General features: G+C 65.0%; 1 protein-coding gene across 4 annotated transcripts in view; it reads left to right on the forward strand.

Moving 5' to 3' along the window:
• Positions 1–23,328, forward strand: part of RPTOR (regulatory associated protein of MTOR complex 1) — a 333,077-nt gene extending 309,749 nt beyond the window's left edge. For 3 of the 4 annotated variants that reach the window (XM_072781924.1, XM_072781923.1, XM_072781922.1), the window contains 10 exons: positions 2,249–2,354; positions 4,658–4,772; positions 5,635–5,759; positions 7,237–7,341; positions 16,954–17,060; positions 18,393–18,520; positions 19,660–19,746; positions 20,588–20,704; positions 21,016–21,145; positions 21,768–23,328. In XM_072781924.1, the coding sequence (XP_072638025.1) occupies positions 2,249–2,354; positions 4,658–4,772; positions 5,635–5,759; positions 7,237–7,341; positions 16,954–17,060; positions 18,393–18,520; positions 19,660–19,746; positions 20,588–20,704; positions 21,016–21,145; positions 21,768–21,836 (1,089 nt within the window). In that variant the 3' untranslated portion in view covers positions 21,837–23,328. Of the gene's footprint in view, positions 1–2,248; positions 2,355–4,657; positions 4,773–5,634; positions 5,760–7,236; positions 7,342–11,141; positions 11,629–16,953; positions 17,061–18,392; positions 18,521–19,659; positions 19,747–20,587; positions 20,705–21,015; positions 21,146–21,767 lie in introns of those variants that run through there. The other variant, XM_072781925.1, reaches the window with a different exon arrangement.
• The last annotated feature ends 532 nt before the right edge of the window (positions 23,329–23,860 follow it).

Genomic DNA, 23,860 nt, shown 5'->3' on the forward strand with positions numbered 1-23,860 from the left:
CTGTCCCTGCCGCTCTCCCATCCTGCTGGCTCTTCCCGGTGATCCTTGGCCGACTGTCCCCAGACAGATGCCCGCAGGTCCCTGGGTGAGCTCTGCATGCCCGTGGGGGCAGGCACCGTGGACGCCGCCCCGGGAGCAGCACACTGCTCTCAGAAGAGCACGGAGCAGCCCCCGGCCGAGGCGGGGCGGCCCGACCACCTCCACGGGTTGGGCTGCTGTGAGTCCCTCACGTCCCGGCCACACACCTTCTTACCTATCACCGCCGCTGCCTCGTGTCCTGTGGAGCCCTCGGGTCGGGCCCTGGGGTGCGCGTGTCCGGGGACTCCGTGCGTGTCCTGCCCCCCCGCCCCCCGCCCAGGGCGCCCTCTGCACTTCCTCCTGCACGTGCCTTCCACCTGTTTGTCTCGGGTGTTCTTTTTGCTGCACGACAGCACTGACCGTTGGTCTTGTCTTCTCTAATGAAAGCTCCGGGTTGTCACAAGCATACCGGCCTCAGAAACCCGCGGTCTACCCTGCCTGCCCCTGGGGGGTTATTTCCAAATCACCAAACGTGCTGCGGAGGCAGACACCGTCCCTTCATGTCTCCGCCGTGTTTGGATGTCCTTGTTGCGGCTGCTTCTGTTCTGTTAGGTGTGGGGTTGTGATTTCTAGGGGAAAGGGGAAGGAGCAGAGCAGGGAAATGCTGGCGACAGACCTGCAGGCCCCAGACGTGAGGGGCGCGGTTTGTGTCTGATTGTGATCAGATGGTCCGGGGCCCCGTGGGGGCGGGGGGCTCTGCTGTGCCCACTTTCGCGGCCTGCCTGCACACGACAACCTGCATGCGGCCACGCACGCTGCCTGTCATCCAGTGGGTTCTCCGGCAGGGGACACGGTGTGCAAACACAGAGTGTGGGCTGTCCGTGCCCGCGCGCTCTCCACTCGCTGACCACAGGCCGGCTGCTCGGCTCCGCCAGGAGCGAGTAGGGTGGCTTCTCGTGTTTGGCTTCTGTCATACTTCAGGACGTCACAACCCCGGGTTTTCGAGCAGGGAGTCCCAGTCCATCTGGTTTACTTGATGACGTGTGAGGATTAAGGAAGTATGTCTTTATTGCACATGCAGACGTCATTCCTGGCTTCTTCTCGGCCAGGGGCAGGCCTCTCCTGGGCGCCCACGCGAGCACACAGGGCCTTCCTGCTCCAGGGACACAGCGGCCAGTTTGCAAAGGGGACGTGAGCTCAGTCTCTGAAGCGCGCTTGGCGGCGAGGGAGCTGGGCTCCCAGGTGCTTGTCCGGGCTGAGCAGACTCTCAGTTGAGCTGCTTCCTGACCATGCAGCCTGGGGTCCGGCCGGCTCCACCCCAGGCCGTGTCCGGTCAGGCCACACAGGGCCTCCAGCCCGGGCCCTTGTGTCGCTGTCCTGCGCCCCTTTCTCTTCAAGAGAAGCCCCAGTTCGCTGACGTCAGAGAGAATAAAGTCCCTGAGCTCGCCCACCTGCTTCTGAGCTTGCCTCTTCGACGTGCACAGCGTCAGCCTCCTGCCAGCCCGGCTCGGCCCGTAGGCCCCTCCCGAATCCCGCCGGCCCCTCATCCCTGAAGCCTGTGCCTCCTGGAGCTCCTCGTCTGCTTTGGAAGTGGCCACCCTGCTGCCCCCATCAGGGCACTGGGCTCCTAGGAGCGGGATGGCACACTGCCCTCCCCTGCCGTCGTGCCGCCTGCCGCCCGCCTCCCTGACAGGCGGCTGGCCCCTCAGCCCCCAGACCACCGTGGGAGGGAGCCCGGGCGCGCTCTGCCAGCAGGGCAGTGGTGCCCTGGCCAGACCCAAGAACCCAAATTCTTTTGGGAACAAAAGGCACGTGTTGTGGTGTCCCTGTGCGTGTAAAAGTCACGTTCACCCTACACCGCAGTCCGCTAAGCGCACAGTAGTAGCACCGTGTCTGAGAAAACGACCCGTAGACCATACATAACAAGTCTGTCATTGCTGGAAAATGCTACCCATCGCCTGGGCTTTCAGAGGCGTCCTCACAGACCCCAGGTCACGCGAACAAATGTGCTGATAATGAACAACGTGGGGTGTGTGAGAGTCACCAACACATGAGCAGACACTAAGTGCGCCGGCGCCATTGGGACGATGGTGCCCGCGGGCGTGCCGGGCACGGGGTGACCGCAGACCTCCCGTTGGGGAGAAACGCAGCATCTGCGAGTCACGGTAAGACGAGGTGGCTGCACCTGCCTGTTCTGGCCAAACCTCATGCGGTGTTTTTATTGTTGAAGATCCCAGAAGAACACGACCTGGAGAGTCAGATCCGCAAGGAACGAGAGTGGCGATTTCTCCGCAACACACGCGTCCGACAGCAGGCGCGCCAGCTCATCCAGAAGGGTAAGCCGCCCGGGGCCGGTGGGGACAGGGCCTCCGCGGGGGCTGGCGGGGTGCGGGTGGGGTGCGGGCTCCCCTCGAGGAACAGTGGGGTCGTGGGGGGCTGAGGCCAGGGGCGCACCCTGGGCCGCAGGAGCCCCGAGCCCTGGGCCACTCTCTCCAAGGGAAGCCGGCTGGCTGGCGGCCTCTCAGGAGCATGGCTTGTGCATCTTGCCATTTCCGGGGGGAAGGAGCAAGGCACCCCCACCCCCGGCCCTGCACTCTCCCCGGGGACATGGGACAAACACAGGGCCCTGCCTGTGTCCACTGGCCCCTGCGTGTCCCCAGGATCACCACCCTCGTCAACCAGACCTGTGTTTCAGTCACGTTTTACCAAACCTTTTAGCACATTTGCCAGGAGATGCCAATCCGCTCCATCTGCCGGGCCCCAGCCTCCCCCGTGCTGAAGCAGCCACAGAGGGGCTGCCGGCGGGGCACGGGGAGGGATAGGACAAGGTCAGGGACGGGCTCGCCAGGCAGCCCCGCTCCGCCCCCTCCCTCTCTAGGGCACAGGCAGGTGGGAGGCACTTGCATCTTCTGAGGAGCCAGCGCGCCCTCGTCACCGGGCCGACCAGACGGTGGACGGAAGCGGCCCAGAGTCCCGCGCACGGGGAAGTCGTTCTCCCGACTTACGGTTTTGACCTTGCGCCCCTGTCCTCTCAAACTGTGATGATTGCTCTGCTTGCTTTTTCAAGTCGGCGGGGAAAGGCCCAGGCGACAGGCTGTCACCCAGACACGCTTGGCTGGACGGCCACCCTGGCGCACCCTGGGCCCCGAGCACACCGGCAGCCGCTCTGGAGGCCGTCGCGCGCAGCTGCCTCTGTCCGGCGCTCCCCGGAGCCACCCTGGGGCCACGTAGCCTTTAGCGTGTGTAGTCGTTTCTGCTGAAAGCGAGTCGTGGCTGTGTGCGACTCTGTGCCTCGGTGCAGGGGCTGCGGCCCCACGGCGCCCTCGGCGAGGAGACAGCGGAGCCTCCAGGGCCTGATAGGTGCTCCCGGCATTAGGGCATCGGGAGGCCATGGCTCCTCGGGACCCTGGTTCTATGGGGAAGCCCAGTCGCAGGTTTGGCATCTGAGGGCAGAGTGGCCCCCACGGCGATGTCACACCCAGGAAAGGGGGCGAGACTCAAGACACAACCACGTTCTCTAGGCAAAAACAAAGGGCTATGTGTAAAGCAGGCTCCGGTTCTCCTCTCCATCTTCGTGCGACAGACGCCTCGTTGGTAGAACAGTCAGGGGGCTCCTGGACCAGCCGCCGGAGACGTCGGCCAGGGGACTTGGAGAGGGAGAGGTCGTGCGGTGGACCCGGCCACCAGAGCAGGGGACACGGCGCTCGCTCAGCCCCCCGCGCCCCCCTGCAGCCCGCATGCGGCGATCCGAGTGCCTGTGTGGTGATGAGCAAGCGGCCTGGTGCCCGTAGATTAGCGAGGTGACCGGACCGGGAGGTGCCCAGCCTCACCCCAGCGACTGCGGCCACCAGGACCAGTGCTGTCACACGCGTGCATGCACCCTGACTCGGGAGCCGGGGTCCCCGGGTCTCCCAGCGCCCGAGGTCTGGGCCCCTCCGGCCACAACGTGCCCCCACCGTGAACACAGCCGCTGCGGCCCTTTGGCAGCCCTTGCTCAGACTCCGACCTTGTTACCAGGTGGTTTTCAGTGTCAGCTGTTTTCCCACGGCGGGGGCGGAGGACCCACGTCACCGTGAGGCGGGTGCCAGCACCCTCCAGGGGACCCCCACGCGGCCCTGGCCGCTCAGCCATGGATTAGTCGCCAGAAGCGCATCTAACCCTGTCTTGACCTCTTGGCCTCTTTAGCCTCTTTTTATCGTTTCTCTAAAACAAACTCCTCCAAAGCCCCGTGGGGCTTCTTTCCCGGTGCTGGTGGTTGGGGCCCGGTGTGTCAGCCCCCACTCGGCGCCCTGTGTCTGTGGTGATGAGGGACCCCTTCCCGAGAGGCCCACCAGGACCATGGCCGCAGGCGCGGAGTCTCCTTCCTCCAGAAACTGCCGCCCCATCGCCCTTCGAGCTCGCGCGTGCAGCCTTGCGCGTAGTTGATGAGGACCGACTGAAGACTTGCCCCGTGCCCGCCTCCTGCTGGGAGCTCGTGGCGCCCTGTGGTCAGGGAGCCAGGCCCTCGTCCGGCCGCTGCCCTATGTGTCCCTTCTGGCCTCCCGGGTCCCCAGACAGGAGGTGCAGCTTCGGCCTTGGTAGCGCGACAGCGTCCCGGGCCTGTACGCGGCGGCCCATGGTTATGTCTCTCTCTGTGCAGGTATCGCAAAACTGGACGACCAGATATTTCTGAACAGGAACCCCGGCGTCCCCTCCGTGGTCAAGTTCCACCCCTTTACACCATGTGTGGCCGTGGCTGATAAAGACAGCATCTGGTACGCCGAGCGCTTGTGGCGCTTGCATCTCAGCTGGTAACAGGCACCCAGTGGCATGTGCCACAGTCGCCGCGTGGCCGCCTCTCTCTACGAGCCCTCTGGGGGGGTCGCAGCAGCGGGGCTCATGAACACGCGGAGAAACGGACAGGGTGGTGGTGGGAGCTTCTGGCGCCTGCGCACACTGTGGGCTCCTCAGAACTGCACTGTGATGGAGACATGGGCGCCAGGGGTTCAGTCCTGCTACTGCCTGCAAAGAAACCTGACAGTGAGACACCGAGTCTATGACTAGCCTTGCCTTGCCCTGTGTCACGGAGAAGGTCCCCACTCACAAGGGAGGCGGTCGGGGTGTCCTTACCTGTTTCCTATTCCTCTTGCCTTTATTGTGGCAAAATGCACACAAAACTTTGCATCTTCACAGTGTCAGTGCACAGGCGGGGGGCATGGGCGCCCTCACCATCTTGTAAAACTGAAACTCTGTCCCCATTCGTCACTGACCCTGCCGTCCCGCCGTCCTGCCATCTGTCTGCAACACCCAACACGGCCCGTTTGCGCGGCGCTGGGGCCTCTGTATTGGTCTGGGCCCCAGTCATTATTGTGGCCGCCGCCACCCCCCCACCCCGTTGGTGGCTGTGGGCGTGGGCAGACGTGTCTCGCATCTCCGCGCCCAGGAGCGGGACCCCGGGCCTCAGGGCGCCCCCATGCCAGCGCCCGGCAGCCGTGCTCGCAGGCTGTTTGTGTGCACGTGCCGGGGCTCGTGGCTGCCGCGGGTCCGTGTGGCCATCCCAGCAGGGGCCGGGGTGGGAACCGCCCTGTGGCTTCCATGACCGTTCCCCTGACAACAGACCTTCTCTCTCCTCTGAAGTTTCTGGGACTGGGAGAAGGGGGAGAAGCTGGATTACTTCCACAACGGGAACCCCCGGTACACCAGGGTCACCGCCATGGAGTACCTCAACGGCCAGGACTGCTCGCTGCTGCTCACGGCCACGGGTGAGTGCGCTTCACGGGGACCCCACACGGGTGCAGACGCAGCCTTGTTAGACCCTGGTGGTTGCGGCGAAGGGCACTGCTCGTGGTGACGGTCACCACCCCGAGGCAGGAGTTTTCCCGGGGGACACCCAGTGACAGTGCCGGGTGACCCTGACCAGGACAGGCCCGCAGCCTCGGCCCTCATGGCCCCTGAGACGCTCTCGGAGGCGAGGCCTGGGGGGTCCCGGAGCACCGCGGGCGGGGAGGCAGGCCCACCTCGGCTCCCGCGGGTTCCCGCCGCCACCGCGTCCAGCTCCTCCTCGGGCCTGACGCCTGCCTCCCGGAGGGCTGCTGCCCCCACAGGGCCTCACCCGCGTTCTGGGCCCGAAACGTCTCCACCTCGCGCCCCCCCAAAAGCTTCCCAGTGAGCCACCCTGGGGAACAGCCGCCTCCTTTAGCTGTTTAAGGACACATCCCTGCTGTTTGTGGGTGACCAGGAGTCACCGTGGGACCGACTGCACCTCCTTCACGGATAAGAGGCCCAGGGTGGGGCGGGCGGGGATAGGGGAGAGGGCAGGGGGGGCGCACGAGGCTGGGGGGGCAAGGTATACGTCCAGGCTCACTCCCGTCCTGTCCCTGTTCTCCCCTGCCCTGGTCTGCCCCACCCTGTCCCACCCCTCCCCGGCCTATGTTAGGCCTGAGCCTCTGAGTCATGGACGTAGCAAGCTGACTACAGTGAGAACGCTGCCGCCCCGTCCTTCGGGGTGTTTCTGGCCCCGCGGTGAAGGGTCCTGCTGGGGCCTCCCTCCCAGGCGGGGCCTCCACACACCAGGTGGAGGCACCCACAGCAGATCCTTCTGCCTCAGGCCTCAGGGTGCAGGAGTGGAGGAGCGTGGGGCGGCCGTGGGGAGTTGGGGTGGCTCAGCGGAGTCAGAGGGCAGGTGCCCCCAAGCACCCTGAGAGCTATGGGTAGGGAGAGGGTGATTTCCGGGCACAGGGTGCACAGGAGTGGTCGTGGGGGTCCCGTCGGAGGAGCAGCATACGCTCTTGGGTTCCAGTGCAGGGAAGGTTCATGGTCACAGAGTAGGAGCAGGACAAACACGTGGCTGTCGCAGTGACACGACCCAGTGGGTGTCCCCCAACCTTATGCCTCCCCTGCGGGTGAGGCGAGTGGTCATTCCCGGGCAGGAGTCACCTCAGAGGGCCGCATGAGGGGGCCCAGGAGCCCAGGGAGCCCCCAGAGGAAGGCCATGGGGTGCAGCCGCACGCACCTGCCACCCGGGCTGCGAAGAACGCCAGGCCCCGTGCTGGGCGTCCCAGGCTGCGGCCGGAGGTCCCACACGCCCCTGTGGGGTCCCCGCGGCCCAGGAGGGAGTTGAGGGGCCCCAGGGAAGACGGGCCTCCCGGGAACCTGGCCCGAGGCCGGGGGCCTGTCAGCGAGGGGCCGCCCCCTCCCGTCCCCCGCATCCCCCACGTTCACCCTCCATCCTCTCCCCAGATGATGGCGCCATCCGGGTCTGGAAGAACTTCGCAGATTTGGAGAAGAACCCAGAGATGGTGACGGCTTGGCAGGGACTCTCGGACATGCTGCCGACAACCAGAGGTGGGTCCCCGGGAGCAGCCCCTCGCTGCCGCCCCCTCCACCTGCCCCTGGGGGGGCTGCCCGCGGCTCCAGCCCGTGTCCTGTCCTGTCCTGCCCGAGTCTCTGCGCCAGGCTGACTCCCGGGCCCGGACAGCGGGGGTGTCCTGCGCGGGAGCCCTGGCCACTCGCCCAGCCCCCGGCCCACAGAGGCGCCCCCGGCTGCTGCCCCTGGGTGGGCACGGCCGCCGCCCCTCGGCCACTCCGTCAGGGCCCAGGGCAGGAGCTGGACTGGCAGCAGGCTCCTCTCCGCTGATGGCCGCTGTGGTGCCGCCACGTGTGGACAGCCTGTCGGGTCCGGGTTCCAGGGATGCGCGGCCGTGGGGTCGTGGTCTCGCCGTCTCGCCGTAAACTGACGGGAAAGCAGCTCAGCCCTCCTGTCCCTGCGCTGCAGGCCCGGCCTCGCTGCCACGTGGTCCACTCCCCATGCAGCCTCGCCTGTGCCCACGATCCTCACGGCCTGTCGTCTCTGTGGCTCCTTCTCTCCCCTCCGTCCGAGCGCCCATCCCGGGGAGTCGCCGACCCTAGGAGGGCAGCTCCAGCACAGACGGCGTCTGTGGTGGCTTTAAAATGTCGCTGTGTTTTCAAATTATTTTAGTTAAAGGATAGTCATCCATCCTCCCCTCCCCTGAGGCCCCCACACGGCCCTGGACCCCTGCAGGCCCCGGGGTCACACGCTGACGGGGACGATGAAGCTACATACTGTGTCCTTCCACCTCTGTCTCAGTTTCCCGGATTAGAGCAAAGGCTTGTCTCCCCCACAGACCTCACTGCCCCAGCCATGCAGGCAGCTCTGCTGGGGGTTCTGCGTGGGGGCAGGGCCATGATGCCCACACACACAACCCCACCCCGACCCGGGTGCTCACGCAGCCCACAGTACAGGTGGGAACCCTGGAGACGAAGATTTGGGTCGTTCACTTCCTGCTGCTGTCCAGTGGGTGACACACCCCAGGCCCGTGCGCACGGCCGAGACCCCTGTGCAGGCACGGCAGGAGCTGCCCAGGGCCGTCGGGGTCATGGCCAGGCCACAGGATGAGAAAGCAGGGGACCCGCCGACGGTGCAGCGGATCCATTTGCAGCCGCCCGCCTCTCTGCCCCCAAAGATGGGGTGTGTGGTTTCGATACCCCAAGAACAGTCTCACCCGCAACGCTGTTCCCTTTGCTTTGGCCCGGGGCGAGGGAGGCAGGGAGCGTCGTTGCTCGCATGCGTGGGGGGGGGGGGGGGGGTGTCCAGCTGGGAGCAGAGGGAGCAGGGCTGAGGGGGCCGACCTGGGTTCCAGGCGCCCCTGCATCTGTCTTCTCCCCATCAGAGGACCCCACGTGTCACCAGGGTGCGGGGAGCCGCTCCGGGCCCGTCATCCACCGCGGGCCTGACTTGAGCGTGGCTTCCGCTGTGTACATGTGCCTTTCCCGCCAGCCCCTTCCCTCCCGCAGGAGAGGTGGACAGGGAGGGGCGAGGAGCAGCAGGTCTTCATCAGCAGGCGGGTTGAGGGCCCGGGGGGCGCCCTGATTCTCCTGGCTGCTGAGCCAGAGTTGGGTCCCGCCTCGTAGCCAGGCGGCGTCAGCTTAGCGAGAAGGCTATTTCCTTGTTCTTCCCGAGACGCTGGAAGGACAGAGGGGCGGGAGCTGGGGGCTGCTGCTCTACAGGTGGAAACAGGATGGGCCGGGTGCTGTGGGGTCAGGGCCACCCACCTCGGTCCCCACAGTCCCCCCGATGTAACTCCCGTCTCGGGATCTAAGCTCCACAGCCGAGGGTCGGAGGTGGAATGCCAGCCCCTGTGCCAACCGCTGGTCACCTTCTTCCATGAGCTCCTGACTTCCTTCCCCCTGCCCAGCACTGTCTTGGCCTCTGACGTGACGGCCGGCAGAGGCCAGGGCTGCGACCCTAGGGAGACACCTGGAGAGACACGGAGTGAGGACACCAAGAGCCGCTCCCCAGGCCGTTGATTGTCGGCGTCTGGGGCACCCCCTCTCCTGCAGGGCAAGGCGTGCGTGCTCCAGCTGGCCCTCCAAGCTGTCTGCCGTCCGTGCGGGGGATGGTCCAGGCCAGGGGGCCTGGCGGCCATGAGCTCCCCCTGCACAGCCACACACCCGGAGCGGGGCCCCTACAGCCTGGCCGACCACACCCATCTGCTGGGGAACCCACGGACAAGGCTCGTCCTCTGGGAACCTGGGCGTGCAGGGCGAGGAGGGGCATTTGCCCGCAGACCCGGGGAACTTGGTGCCACCACGCAGCTGGAGAGCCGCCGGCTGGAAGCCCCTTGCTCAGCTCTCCGTGGCTGGAATCCACCTGCCAGGGCGCTGTCGCCAGGGTGCTGTCCGGCAGCTTGTTCAGGGAGGTCTGAATCTGCAGTTGTGACTGAGGAGGAGGCAGGGAGTCTCGTGAAATGTGAGCTGTTATCCGTCCCTTAAAGCACCTCTGGCTGACGTGAGTGCGCACACACGCTTGGGCACACGTACACGCCACAGGCATGCACACCGTGCACGTGCTCTGAAGTCGAACCGCAGGTGGGCTCTCCCCTCGGTGCTCCCTGCGGTCACTGCCGGGGCAGCTCCTGCCCCCAGGCCACGCCTGCCACAAGCCCTCTGGCCACCGACCTGCCCGAGCCGACAGCACCGCCTCCGCACTTGGAGGCCTCCCTGCACCGGCCACAGTGGCCGTCGCCGTGGCACTCACGGGCGCTCGGGCACTTGGAAGTTCCAGCGGCACGTTTGGCCGGGTCTCAGGAAATGCAGCACCTTCCGATTTCCCACCTAGACAGAGACTTAATTTTTAGACCAGAAACCCTGGTGACCGGGTTTCCACATCTGTCAGGCCCGTTTGGGGCAAGGCCGGCCCTTTTTGTCTAGACTGCAGAACGCTGTGGCCTCGGCCACCCCGCCTGCGAGCCTCCCCGCTGCTTTTACTGGAGTGTTCTTCTAACCCCTCTGGATTGTTTGACCCTGGTAACTGCTCTGGCTGCCCCACTAAGCCCCACGTGAAACCCACGGTCCCTGTGTCCTCACCCACAAGGCCTCGGTGTCTCTGGCCCACAGTTAGCAGGGACAGGCGTCCTCTCTCTTACCCGGGGCTGCCCCGGCGGGGCTGGGGGAGCTGGGGCCCTCTCCTCCACTCGCACCCTCCGCTCTTCGGGGCCAGCAGGGGTTAGGGCTGTGCCTTTACCTGTCTGCCCCTCCCTTAAAAAAATGATCATCCAGCGGGCTCTCAGGTGTTAGGGGACGAGCCGGGGAGCCGCACGGGCTCTGGGGAGAAATGGAAGGAAAGCCGTCAACGGGAATCTCCCTGGGATCCGAGGCCTCGTGGTGGCACCTCCTGGTCCCACTTATTCTGAAGGTGGGGACTTAGCCCTGCGGGCTTGGGACCTCATCCCTCCCCTCTGCTGTGCTGCCTTCCTGTGGGGCTCCCGCAGCTCGGGATGGCCCGTCCGCACACCACGCTTGGTTAGGGATGGAAGGTGACCCAGACGACACCCGCTGGAGGGAGGTTGTGACCAGCCCAGCCCTGCGGGCAAGACACCAGCAGGGCCAGAGAAGTCCTGCATCAAGACTGGTGTTTCCACCTAAACTTTTGAAAAATAATCCTTTTCAGAATTTAATGCAAAGTTTCTTATAGCACCTGTCTTCATCTGAAAACTCCGCGTATAAGCTTAATAGGTACAGAACACCCACACGCAGCTGCCCGCGGATCCACAGCTGTAGAACTGGGTTAGCAAACATGGAACCTGTAGCCAGCAAAACACATCGTTTTTCTTTCTTAATTTCAGCGCGTGGGCACCTCGCGAAGAGCTGGGGCTCACGGATGCAGGCGGCACACAGGATTCCCGACCTGTGACTCACAGGGTCAGGTTCAGAGCGCGCGGAGCCTCCGCCCTGGCCTGTCCCTTTGCCGGAGCTGGGGGCGTTCTCCGCAGGAGGGCCGATGAGGCCGAGGGGCCGGGGTGCTGCGGACAATCTCATGGACTCACGGGTCAGTGTTTTGTGAAGAAACTACCGCTGTGGTAGCTCCTTCTCCGCAGACAAGCTCCAGGGAGGAAACCCCAACCGAACAGGAGATGGGCTTCTGCTCTTCCAGGAAGAGAAGAGAGGAGGCGCTGGTGGTGACCTACAGGGAGGAAGTCCACCTCGTGCAAGGCCAGCCTTCGGAGTGTCAAACACGCGTCCACTTTGTTCCTTCCGCTCATCCCATCTGGGAAGAACACGAAACCCTTTTATCGTCTTGAACTCATAATAAATCAGCCTCTTGTCCCATCATGTCTGGAAGTCGAGACGCGGGGCTGGCTGGGAAAGGGTCGGTGAGAACGCCAGTGGCCTCCCCCCACGTTTCTGGCCCCGGGGGGACCTGGGCGGCCGGGCGGGAGCAGGAGCACCTCCTGGAGGTGCGGGGGGGGGGTGTGGTGCACAGCCTGCTTTCATCCGGCAGCCTCGCCGTCTTCGGCAAGGGGCGCCCGCAAACTCAAACACCGCCGAGGGCACGGGCCCCAAGGCTCCCAAACCACATTCCAGCTCCCGCGGAGCTTGTTTTCAACTAAAACCGACAACAGACGCTGCTCTCCTGTGCCCGCCAACGTGCTGCCGTGTCCCGGTGACCTGCACCCCACCTTGAGAGCCCCACAGCCTCCCGCACGTGTCCAGGACCCTCCCCTTGGCTGTCCACGCCCGGGGTGCAGGGCCCCACCTGGCTAGCGCTGTCCAAGTACCCGGGGGGCAGACGGGGCAGCAAGAAGCCCTGGCCATTCGCCGGCCGTCGTGTGCACCTCAGAGGTCAGCTTCGAGGGCGTTTTTTCCAGTTAAAAGAGGAAACAACTGAGTTGTCGAGAAAGTTTATGTTCCCCTGGTGTCCGTCAGAGGCCGGGCAGCCCCACGAGAGAACAGACTTGAATAAGGGTGGGCTTCATCTGAGGCCCCGACTCTCCCTCAGCTCCCTTTTGTTTGCTTTTGTAAAAGTCCCCAAACCAGCCTGAGCTTAGGTCCTCGACTGCAACTGGGATGGTAGAAAGGTGCACCCTGCAGGCCCCGGGCCCCGGGGGATGGCCTCTGCGGCTGGTGAGGGCACCTGGCCCCCGTGTAGGAAGCGCCCTGCGCAGGAGACAGGGTCGTAGCCATCCCACCATTACCCTCTCTGGCCCTCCTCTGGGACAGGACTGCCGGCTGCCCGTTTTTCAGTTCGGGAACTGGCATCGAGGAGGGGCAGTGGCTCTCTTGGCAATGGGAGCCCCACGTCAGGGCTGGACGTCCGTGCTGTGGGTCTCACGGTCTCAGGGTCAGAGGGTCAGAGAATGTGGCTTTCACCACCTTGCAGGCACCTGTACCTCCTATCTGGGGTCAGACTGGGCTGCCCAGACGTGGGGCACAGGACTCAGGAAAACCCAGTCTCCCGAGCACCTCGACTGCAACACTAGTTTCAGCCAGAACGTGGTTAGCATCAGAGTCCAGAGTTTAAAAGGAACCAGAGCCCCTGCAATCCCCTGGCTCCGCTCACGAGGGGCTGGGGGCTGTCAGGTGGCCGCGTGGACTCACCTCCCAGAGCCTCTGGGCCAGGGAGATGCTGAGGCCTGGGGTCGGCACCCAGGTGACCACGCCTGAGAGGTCCTCAAAGAGGCCATCAAGTCAGAACAAGAGCATCGGGGCCCTGACCCGGGCGAGCTCCCTCTGGCTCCGCAGCGCCCCTCGTCGGATCATCGTGAAGGCGATGCCTCAGGAAGCGGCTGCCTCCAGAACAAAACACCCCCGCGCAGGGCAGCTGTAGCGTTCGCCTCACGTCCTTGGGTCACCCACCCCACCCCGTACCCTCTCTGCTCGTCCCCGTGACCCCAGATGCTGGCGCTGAGACATTGGCGCCGTGTTCCAGATGCCATCTGGCCCACACGCTCATCAACTACACCACGAAGGGCCCGGCGGGGCTGACACGGAGCACCAGGCGGACGGCCAAGGACGTCTGAACACACGGCAGCGGGCTCTCTGCCGCGGCGGCCGCCCTGCGGGTCACGATTCGGGGGCCTAGGAGGTCTGGCTGTGCAGGACGGTGCACTGTCCCCGCCAGGACAGAAACCTCGTCGCCAGCCTCTCCGAGCTCTGCCCGCCTTCAGGGGGGTGCAGAGGCGGCCCCGCAGCGACCCAGTGGTCCCCTCACGGCAGTCCCCCCCAGGGCCACGGCCTGTGCTCTGACCTCAGTGCTTTCAGACTTGTGAACTCGCTTATTCTTTAAGATAACCTTAGGAGTCTACATAAAGCAAATGACTTTTAGTTTTCACAAATTTTACAAAGATTGCTTCTCGAAGCTGGAGCCATTGCAGGAAACCGAGGCCCCACGTTGACCCGGGGGCCAGTTCTGGTTACTCTCAGGCACGGCCCCGTGCAGACCGCACCCCCGGGAGGGCCAGTCCACGGCCCTGCGTGGGCCTTGCCTCTTCCCACCGCCCCTGTTGCCATAGGTCACCTCCTCCACGGGCTCCTACGGGTGCCTCCCTCCACGTCACAGTGAATCCAGCCGGAGGAAGTCATTGTCCTCAAAGCGAGGAAGGCTGTGGACGAATGTGCGTGGCCCCCAAAGCTCACTTCTTGAAGCCTGATCCCCAGTGATTGGGGTTTGACAGAGTCATGGTGGTGGGGCCCACGATACGGACAGCGCCCGGATTTTCTCCTCGCTGCGTGAGGACATGGCAGGAAGGCTGCTGTCAGCGAGCCAGAGCCGACCCTCCAGCACCCTGACCTCAGACTTCCAGCCTCCACGTGGGAGAAGTCAGGGTCTCGTTCAAGCTGCCTGGTTCTCATGGGCTGAGCTCTCACGTCGTGGCTCCAGGGCCCGCCAGCCCCTGAGGAGCAGGGTGAGGGCAGAACCCATCCCAGGCCTGCCCAGGGGCCTGGTCACGTGGCCCACAGTGGGATGACAGATCCAAGTCCTAGAACGGCCTCGGCACCACCAGGAGTGCACGTGATCCCTACCAACATCACCAGGGGAAGATGGGCCCGTCGGCGGGCAGTGGTCCCTCCCTGAAGGTGGCTCCTTCCCGATGGAGGTCCCTCCTGAGGCTGGTCCCCGGGCCAACTGCCCATCGCTGGCAATAAGGGCACGTGACTGAGGTCCTGCGTCAGTGTGGCCACGTCCCTCCTTTGTGGGGACAGTGGCAGCCAGGGGCTCCCGTGCCAGGGGGCTCAGCAGTCCCAGAAAGGGAGTGGGCACCGCTCTGCCCCGGGTCAGCCAGCAGAGCCGCTGCTCGGAGAAGCCGTCGCGTGGCCTCTCCCCCGAAGGGCTGCGTCCACACCGTGTACTTTGCTGGGCCTGCGGGTTGGTGTGCCCCAGGGGCCTGCAGAGGGCTGCTGTGGGGGCGTGTGTTTGTCTAGTGGACACAGGGCGGCACAACTACGCGCCCCTCCCCCCACCCACCGTGGGACCAACTCATGGCTGTCCAGCTTCGTCATTCTCAGGTCACACCTGGGTCTCAGGGGCCTCGAAAAAGCGTCCTCAGGAGCCGTGTCTGTTCCCCATCATAGAAGGTCCACCCCCCACTGTACGGGGTTGTGCGCTGCCCCACGACGCACGGCCATCCATCCTTCGTCATGTGCACTGGCTTCGCTGTATGAGGCCGTCCAGTCCCCGCGACGTGAGGGGCAGAAGGCTCACAGGTGGAGGGACTGGTTCCTGGGACACTGGCTGGGACAGGCCACCTGGGTGACCCCACGGGTGCTGGCCCAGGGTCGCAGCCCGTTCTGAGGGATGCATTTGGGGTTTGACTCCAGAAGGGCCCATGACTGACAGTGGCCAAGGGGCCGGGGTCGGAAGTCACGCTCTCCATCCTCAATGGTACCAAATATATCAAATCCAGTAAAAATGGGGTTTGAAGCAGCGGGGCTGCAGTCTCCCTCCCCCTCGGGACGGGCGCCCTCAGTATCCTGCCCCCTCCCCAGGCCAGGGAGCTTCCTACAGGGTCGCCCCCACATGGTAAACACCCCCGCCTCGCCCGCCGCCCCCCGCTGCTAGCTGTGCCTGGAGCCTCAGCACGTCCCCCAGGCCTGGGGTATCGTCCTGGCACAGATTGGCCAGAGGGACTGCCCCGGGGACCCTGCCTCTGCACCTGGACACGTGACCTTTGCTCAAGAAGAACAAACACCCCAGCCGGATGGAGGCCTCTTGCTCGTCTTTTCTTTTTTTTGAGATTATCTTTGAGGTAAAACTGATATAACATAAAATTAACCGTTCCGAAGTGTTCAGTGGCATTTTGTGCAGTTGTAATGTGCACCCCCTCATCTAGTTCCAGAACATTCTCAACGCCAGAAGGAAACCCCGTGCCCACTAGTTCAGTCTCCCCACAGGTCCTTTCGCAGTGACACTCGGAAGACTTCGCCGCCGAGCTGAGCTGCCCGTGGGTCCAAGGTCTGGGCCCGGCTCCCACCCTGCTTGCGGGGGACCCGGCAGAGAGGCTGGGGCTCCGAAGGGAGATTGGGACCTGGAGGGAGGGGGAGGAGGAGTTCCAGGGTCCAGGCTGATGCCCTGGAGAGCCGGGTGCCCGAGGCCGTGGGGGGCGCAGGGGGTGCGGCGCAGAGCAGCAGCCAGGAGGCCTTGCGTGTCACCCAAGGAACACGTGCGAGGTTAGCACGTAAGTGACAGAACGGGGAGAGATGCTGTCCCCACGCAGCTCCGGGCGCACGTCTGGCCGGGAGAGTGACACAGACGCCAGCCAGCGCGGGGTCCGGGAGCCCCTGTGCCGTCCTGACGCGGCTGCGCCCAGGGGGACCCGCGCCCCCGGTGCCTCCTTCCAGTTGCCGCTGCAGCCACGGTTTGCAGAATCGGGGAAGAGCTAAATAAACGGTCCGGGGGGTAACCAGACCCCTACCTGCTGCCTGTAAGGGGAATGCAGGTTCCCGGGAAGTATACCCCATTTGGAGTTGGTGGTGTTGGCGAGGCCACCCTCCTGTGGAGACGGGTGCGCCTGGGGGGCCCGCGGCCGGCTAAGGAGGGTGCCCTCGGCCCGGGGACGGCTCAGCCAGGATCGGAGTCGGCAAGTGAGACTTTCACTCGTCTAAAATCTTACTTTTCAAGAGAGCAAAAAGGGGGAAACGCCAGCCACCGTCAGAGCTGGGTGGGGGGTACGGGATCCCCCCGGGTATTCAAGACAGACCCTTGTTTTAAGTAGAGTCCCTCTCGTGAGCTTGTAATGCCACGTCTGGGAGCGCCGCAGCCCCCGCTTTCCCATGCGGCCCCAGCGTGGGCCTCTCGCCCGGCGTCGTCTGCCCGGCCCCCGCAGAGCCCCAAGAAGCCACATCCCTGAGCCCCGACATGGCCAAGAGAAGCATCTCCACGGCCACCCTGAGGTGGCGGGGCTGCCCGCTGTGCCCAGCATTCTGGAAGACGGGCGTTTTGAACAAGGGGTCCTAGGACCGCGCTGTCCTGCCGACAGGTGCCCGGGCAGCCCAGGGATCTGCATGGACCCCAGATTGCTGCCCCGGCCCAGATCCGTGCCCTGGACTTCCTGTGGGGTTGGGGACGCAGCCACGGGCGTGGGTGTTGTGGCGCTCCGTGGTGCAGAGGGGCTGGGCCAGGCTCCTGCCGTGACACCGGGGCGGTCTGTGTCCCCCCAGGAGCTGGGATGGTGGTGGACTGGGAGCAGGAGACCGGCCTCCTCATGAGCTCGGGGGACGTGCGGATCGTCCGGATCTGGGACACGGACCGTGAGATGAAGGTGCAGGTAAGCCCAGCCCCCGCCCGGCCCCCAGCTCCGCTCCCCCCACAGGCCGTCCTCCCAGAGAAGCAGGAGTCGGGGAGGGAGAGGCCTCCACCCCGTCGGAAGCTAATTAGCTCCTGATCCGCCCTCCTCGTGACACCCTGACCCTCCGTCGCCGCATGATTAAGCCTCTGCTAATCCTCATTATTTCCCAATATTATTTTATCTGTGCAAATGAGGGAATATCAGAAAGCCGCAGGGTGAAAACATTTTAAATTGGAATGGTGAATTATTTCCCTGCATGCTTGCTTCGTAAAGAGTCTTTTACTTCCAATTTTAATCAACAGAGCGAGGATGGGACTGGTCTTGACTGAGACAACCTGGGAGGGGCCGTAGGGAGTAGGGCGCAGACAGCTGGGGACCACCGAGGCTCTGGGAGGCGGTGCTGGCTATGGCGTGAGGCCTGGGAGCTCCGTCCTCCTGGCCTCCCACCGGCCCTGAGCCTCCCGCCAAGCCCTCAGTGACACCGGCGCCCAGAGGAGGAGAGAGGGCTCCGGGTCCATCTGGAAGGGCTGGGGACGGAGCCGCTGTGAGGCCAGGGCACGCTCTTCCAAGCCACCGCCACCGCTCCACGGGTTCCACTGCCAGGGTGGCCGCCCAGGTGGAGGTGACCTCCGTCTGCCCTGCGCTCAGGGCCTCAATGCCACGGTGCCCTTCCCGGGGCCCCTGCAGCCCTCCCGTGCAGCAGGGACTCGCCGGTGCTCACAGCCCGTTCTTGGGACTTGGGACGTGTCTCCAGCTCAGCTGCCTGGGTCCCACCCCTCCCGCCTGCAGGTCCCCTGAGCAGGCCACAGGCCGGGTATCCCAGGGGTGTGGCTGCGGCCCCTCATCCTGGTGCCTTTTAAGCAGATTGGATCCATGCACGTGGGATCCCTTCCCCGTGGGCCCGACAGCAGCAGAAGCCCTGACAATGGGAAGGCACTTGCCCTCCTGTGGCCCCTTTTGTCCCCTGCTCTTTCCTCCCAAGCATTCATCACCCCTGCCCTCCTTGGTCTTTACACCTGCCCGGAGGAGAGGCGAACTCCCTGGCCCCTTTCCTGAACTAACTAGGAGGATCCCTCCCCACCAAGTTGTGCTGCGTCTTCCCTTTTAGGGAAGAGAGACATTGGAAAGTAGTTGGCACCAAAGCCAGTTTCCAGAGTTGTGTGCTGGCTGTGGCCCTGGGGACTGGGGACCGGCTCACAGGCTCCCTGTGCCTTCAATGGCTTCCCCAGTAGAGAAGGCAGGGCCCCATGTCAGGGGTGGTGGCACGCCCGGCCGCCGTGGGTGGGCCTCACTGCCGTCCCTGTGCCCCAGGACATCCCCACAGGCGCCGACAGCTGCGTGACCAGCCTGTCCTGTGACTCCCACCGCTCCCTCATCGTGGCCGGCCTCGGCGATGGCTCCATCCGTGTCTACGACCGAAGGATGGCGCTCAGTGAATGGTAACCCTCCCCCGAGCACCAGCACCAACCAGGTGGTCATGTTCCTGCCAGGTTCCCGGGCCCAGACAGAGTGAGCCTCCCAGAGCCCACTGGGCACCCCCCACTGAGGCCACATTCCCACGACGCACGGAGCGGGGCCAGCAGGGCTGGGGACCCTCCCTGAGCTCAGTGGACAGCCAAGGAGATGGTGTCAGGGAGCACCTGTGTGGGCATCATGCAGCGCGGAGCCCTGCGCACGGTCAGGGCGGTTCCCGGCACTGGGGGCCAGTGCTGTCCCCTGTGGGCAGTGAGGAGCTGAGGTCCCCATGGTGGTCCCGAGCCCGAGCCCCACTGCACGGCCTCCAGGGGCACCTGAGGTGCTCATTAACACCTACTCCATCCCAGAACATCCAGCCTGGCCTTCGGGGTGCAGGGTGGCAAGTGGGCAGCTGCGTGGGATGAGCCACGGGGCAGGCTGTTGGCTGCAGAGGCCCTGGTGCCGGGACAAGCCGGCCAGGTCAGGGCTGGTCTGCAGGTGCAGCCCCGAGGCTGGAGCGGTGCCGGGTGGGCCCGCACGCACCCTGCAGGTTCTCCCTAGAAGGGTCCCCGCGGGGGAGTGGGGCTTCTCTCCGGGCTGCTGGAAATACCCCCCGCGGCCGCGAGCACACGGAAACCCACTGCCCCTGCGCTTTTAAAGTGTGGATTTATGGTACATGAGTTTTATCTCCATCAGACTGTCAGTTTAAAAAGCTACCCCGAGCAGGCAGTAAAGTCACAAATTGACCCGAAAAGAGCCAAGGATGATGGAGTGGCTCCGAGGGTGCAGCTGGGGACCCCCAGAGCCCACGCCTCCTCCTGATGCTGAGGGCAGTGACGCTGGGCACCTGTGCACCCCAGCTGTGACCTGGGGCTCGCTGTTGGAGGGCGGGGGGCTCTAGGGCAGCAGCGCTGTGCTCCCAGGGGCCTGCTGGCGTCCGGGCATCACGTGAATGGTGGGCGCAGGAGACCCTGACCCCTGTAAAGGAACAGCGGGTTTCCCTGGCTCAAGAGAAGTCACACCCTCGGCAAGCCTGGCCCCTCCCCCCCCCCCCCCCCCCCCGCCTCCCCTTCCCCTCCCCTGGGCAGCCCCCCAGGCTTTGACCCTGCCTCCTCCCCTCCAGCCGCGTCATGACGTACCGGGAGCACACGGCCTGGGTGGTGAAGGCCTACCTCCAGAAGCACCCCGAGGGCCACATCATGAGCGTGAGGTAACGAGCACGAAATATTTATGAGACGTTTTGCTGTAAAAACAGTATTTTCTCCTCCATTTAAAATATGTCCCTGGTATTTAAACAGCTGGGAAAGGGTGGCATTTCCGGGCAGTAATCAACCTCCGCTCTGGGACCGGCCGGAAAGCTCAGGGCCGGTGGGAGGGCAGGGACACACTGGGCCTCCAGCTGCAGAGCCGTGCCCGCTGGCGACGGGAGGCTTGCTCCGTGGGGGCTGGCGGGGTGTGCCCGGGAGCCGGTGGGCCTCTTCCGGCCCTTTGCTGCGGGATCTCTGCGTGGAGTAGCCGTCTGCCCGTAAATTCATTTCTGCTGCCCGGTAAATCCCGTGCTGAGAGCAGCGAATATTTATTTGCCCGTTAAAGGGACAGCAAAATGTGATTTACTGTCACAGAGCCACCATTGCTCCAAGAGGTGCTCTCGGCCTTGTTCGGAGTATTAAAGCAGAACATAGCTCTCGGCACGACACCCGCCGGAGCCCGAGGGCGGGAAGGAGGGGCTCCAGGGGCCACGTGCCGCCCCGCGGCCTCCCCGCCTCCCTGCCCCCCCTCCCATCCCTTAACTGCATCCCTGGCTGCACGAAATCTAATCTCCGGGACTGGAAATGAAACCCATAACTCACACACACACACACACACACACACACACGTGTCTTTGCTTACGCTGCTCCGCGCCTGGGCCGCAGGGCCTGGTCGGGCTCTGGTGGGGAGTCTGGGGCTCGGGGCCGGTGGGGCGGGCTCATGCTCGGCCTCAGGGGCCAGCCGGCCTTGGCCTTGAGCAGTGCGTGTGCACACGGGCCCCGACGGTGACCCTTTCCCGGCAGTGTCAACGGGGACGTGCGTTTCTTCGACCCTCGGATGCCAGAGTCTGTGAACGTCCTTCAGATCGTGAAGGGGCTCACGGCCCTCGACATCCACCCCCAGGCAAACCTGATCGCCTGGTAGGTACCAACCCTGAGGGAAAATGAGAGGCCTCTCCTGGCCCGACCCTCTCAGAGCACCACAGTCAGCCAGAGCACCACAGTCAGCCTCGGGCCTCCATGTAAACAGCCGGCGCCGTCCCCCATGCCTGGGAAGCAGTGCTCTTTGGAGCCACATTATTGTGGGGACCCTCGTGCCTGGGTGATGGGCGGCCAGGGCAGCCCGGTGTCTGGGACGGTGCCGTGTGGGGGGAGGGGCCACCGCCCAGCTTCTCTGCCCTGCCCTGCTTCCGCCCCGGCGGGAGGCTAACCCCGGACCTCCTTGTGCGCAGCGGCTCCATGAATCAGTTCACGGCCATCTACAGCGGGAACGGGGAGCTCATCAACCACATCAAGTACTACGACGGGTTCATGGGCCAGCGCGTCGGGGCCATCAGCTGCCTGGCCTTCCACCCGCACTGGGTCTGTGTTCCCACACCCGGGGCTCGGGGCACTCGGGGCGGGGGGACAGGGGACAGAGGGGGCATGCGGGCAGGTGGGACTGCAGCCGGGCCCGCCCCACACCACCTTGTCCCATGTCCAAGAAGGTTGAGAAACAGGATCTTGTCAGGGCATAGGGTCTCCAGGGGTCACGGCCCCCAAACTGCCTCTAAAAGCAGCACCACATTCCTGCATCAGGCAGGGCGTCGTGGGCTGCACAGACATGAGGCAGCCCACTCTTCGTCACCTTTGGGCCTGCACTGATGCCGCCCCTGCAGAAGCCTCGCAGTGAGGAGGGTGCTGGGCATCCTCACCCAGCCCGTGGGCCCCGGGGAGGAGCAGCCCAGATCTGTGCTCATCCCTTACGGCCGCTCCACGAGTCTGTGGGCTCCGCCAGAGGCCCCCAGGCAGTGTGGGGCTCTCAGCCTGGACGCACGGCGCTGGGTTCGCAGAACCATCCCCACAGGGAGCCGTGAGGGCCCCGCATCCCTGTGGCAGGCTGTGGGGCCTCTGCCGAGAGCCGCAGCGGGGTGGGGATGAGGAAGCTGCACCGCGCCCTCCCGCCCGCCCGCCTGCCCGCTCACCTGCCCTGCTCTCCTCGCAGCCTCACCTGGCCGTGGGCAGCAACGACTACTACATCTCCGTGTACTCCGTGGAGAAGCGTGCCAGATAGCAGGCGCCCCCCCACCCCCCCACCAGGCCTCCGTGTACATACTGGATCCACCGCACCACCCTGAACACTGGTCCTGACCTGCTGCCAGGGGCTCCCGGAGGCCCCTCGCTGTCTGTCTGTCCGTCCGTCTGTGGTCACTGTCATGCCCAGGAGCCCAGGGAAGGGGCCTCTGGTGGAGTCCTGCTGTGTGACAGCCCAAGGACCGTCGCAGACATCCCAGCACCCTTCCCGTCCTGTTTTGCTTCTGAGATTTTTAAAGGGGGAAACGCACTGGTTCTGTTTTGCGAGGACCCAGCATTGACTCCAGGAAAGCTCCGAGACGGAAGCCGGCTCCCCGGGGCTCAGCCACCCCGGCGGATGGGGGAGCTCTGGGGCTCATCGCGGGTCTCTGGGCCGGGCATCCCCCTGGCTGCAAGCCACACGCTCCGGGGGGGCATTTCCAAGCAGGCTGGGAGGGGGCATATTCAAGAGAGCCGTACATGTGGAAGGAGAGAGCCCGAGCCTCCCGCCAACCCCCAGTCCTCGCCCACTGGGGGCCTTCACGGCCAGACGGTGTGAGGCTGGGCACCGCTCCTCCGCCACGCAGCCCACCCCCTGGCACGGGCCCCTCTCACCACAGACCCGCTAGCAGGAGGGGCCTGTGGCTTTGGACAGGTGAGGCAGGTCCTTGGTGATCCGGCCACCACTGGGCCACGGGGCCTGTTTGTCTCTAGTGCTGCCCCTGGGCAGGTGCAGTGACAGCCACCTGGGCCTGTGGCCTCCCACACGGGTGTACACGTGTGCGCAGGGCCCACGGTCTCCACACCCGAGCCCGCACATGCGTGTCCACGTGTGGCCCCGTGGCCTCCCTGCCGGCACGTGCATCACACACGTGATGCCCCCCAGCAGGGGGCGGCTGGGGACCCAGGGGCGTCTGTGGTAAACAGTGGCCCGTGTTTGCCGCCACTCGCTGGTGCAGCAGAAGTGTGTATCTTGCAATGAGTAACGCAGAAGTCTCGTGGTGGTCGCTTCAGGGTGTGCCCGGGCGTCTGCACGTCTGCACACATGGGTGTGCGCGTGTCCTCACAGCCCGTGCAGACCTCAGGGCCATGGGGACCGTTTCCCCACGAAGGACAGCCGCGGTGTGCTGACCGATGACAGCGCTTGTAAAACAAAACCCCAATGATGAGATTCTGAAAAGCATTTTTCCATTTTCCTTGGGAATCACGGTTACCGTGGAAGAGTGAGCTGGCTTAACCACCCCGCCGCCAGCGGCCTCGCCGGAAGGAGGGCCCCTGCCCGGGACGACCCCCTGCAGCGGGCCCGGGGCGGGCGGGGCGCGGGCCGGTCTAACCGGGGCCCACGCGAAAATCCAATCATGGAGTTAACCGGGGCTCCACAGAGCACGCCCTGAAGGTTCGTTTATCTCTATTTATTTTACCAAATGAGAATTGCGGAGTGAAAGCGCGAGCGATCGGCAACTGTTCATGACAATAAACAAGTGCAGAGGTGACCGGCTGCGGCCTGGTGGCTCGGCCCGGGGGCGGGGGCGGGGGCGGGGCCTTCTGTGGGAGGGGCATGGAGGGCTGGCGCCGCGGGGGTGGGGGAGACCTGGGTGTGCCCCGGTCGCCCGAGGCCTGCTTGACCTCCACTCCAGCAGGGCGGGGCGCACCCCAGGTCCGGGGGCGGGCGCAGGGGCACAGGGGTGCAGTGCGGGGAGGCTCCAGCGCCCTCGTGTCGCCCCGCGGCCAGCACAGACCAGGGGCCACCTGAGTCCCAGGACGCAAGGTCCCCATCCCTGCCGCGCGGGCTTCCCGGAGGAAGCGCTGGTTGGCTCCCGGGGTGAGGGGTTCTGGGGGGATCGTGTGCGTCCTTGTTCTGGAAGGAGGCTCGGGACAGGGTCCCCAGGGCAGCCGGCAGGTGGGCTGCAGCAAGAGGCAGGCAGGTAAGAAAGGGGCCAGGTCACGGGAGCAGCACCATGGGTCCCCAGATCGATGACACCCCCGTGCAGCGGGACCCCCAAACCGTACCCGGTCTGGAGACGC

This window comes from Canis lupus, chromosome 16 (assembly GCF_048164855.1).
Source record: "Canis lupus baileyi chromosome 16, mCanLup2.hap1, whole genome shotgun sequence".
Classification (NCBI taxonomy): domain Eukaryota; kingdom Metazoa; phylum Chordata; class Mammalia; order Carnivora; family Canidae; genus Canis; species Canis lupus.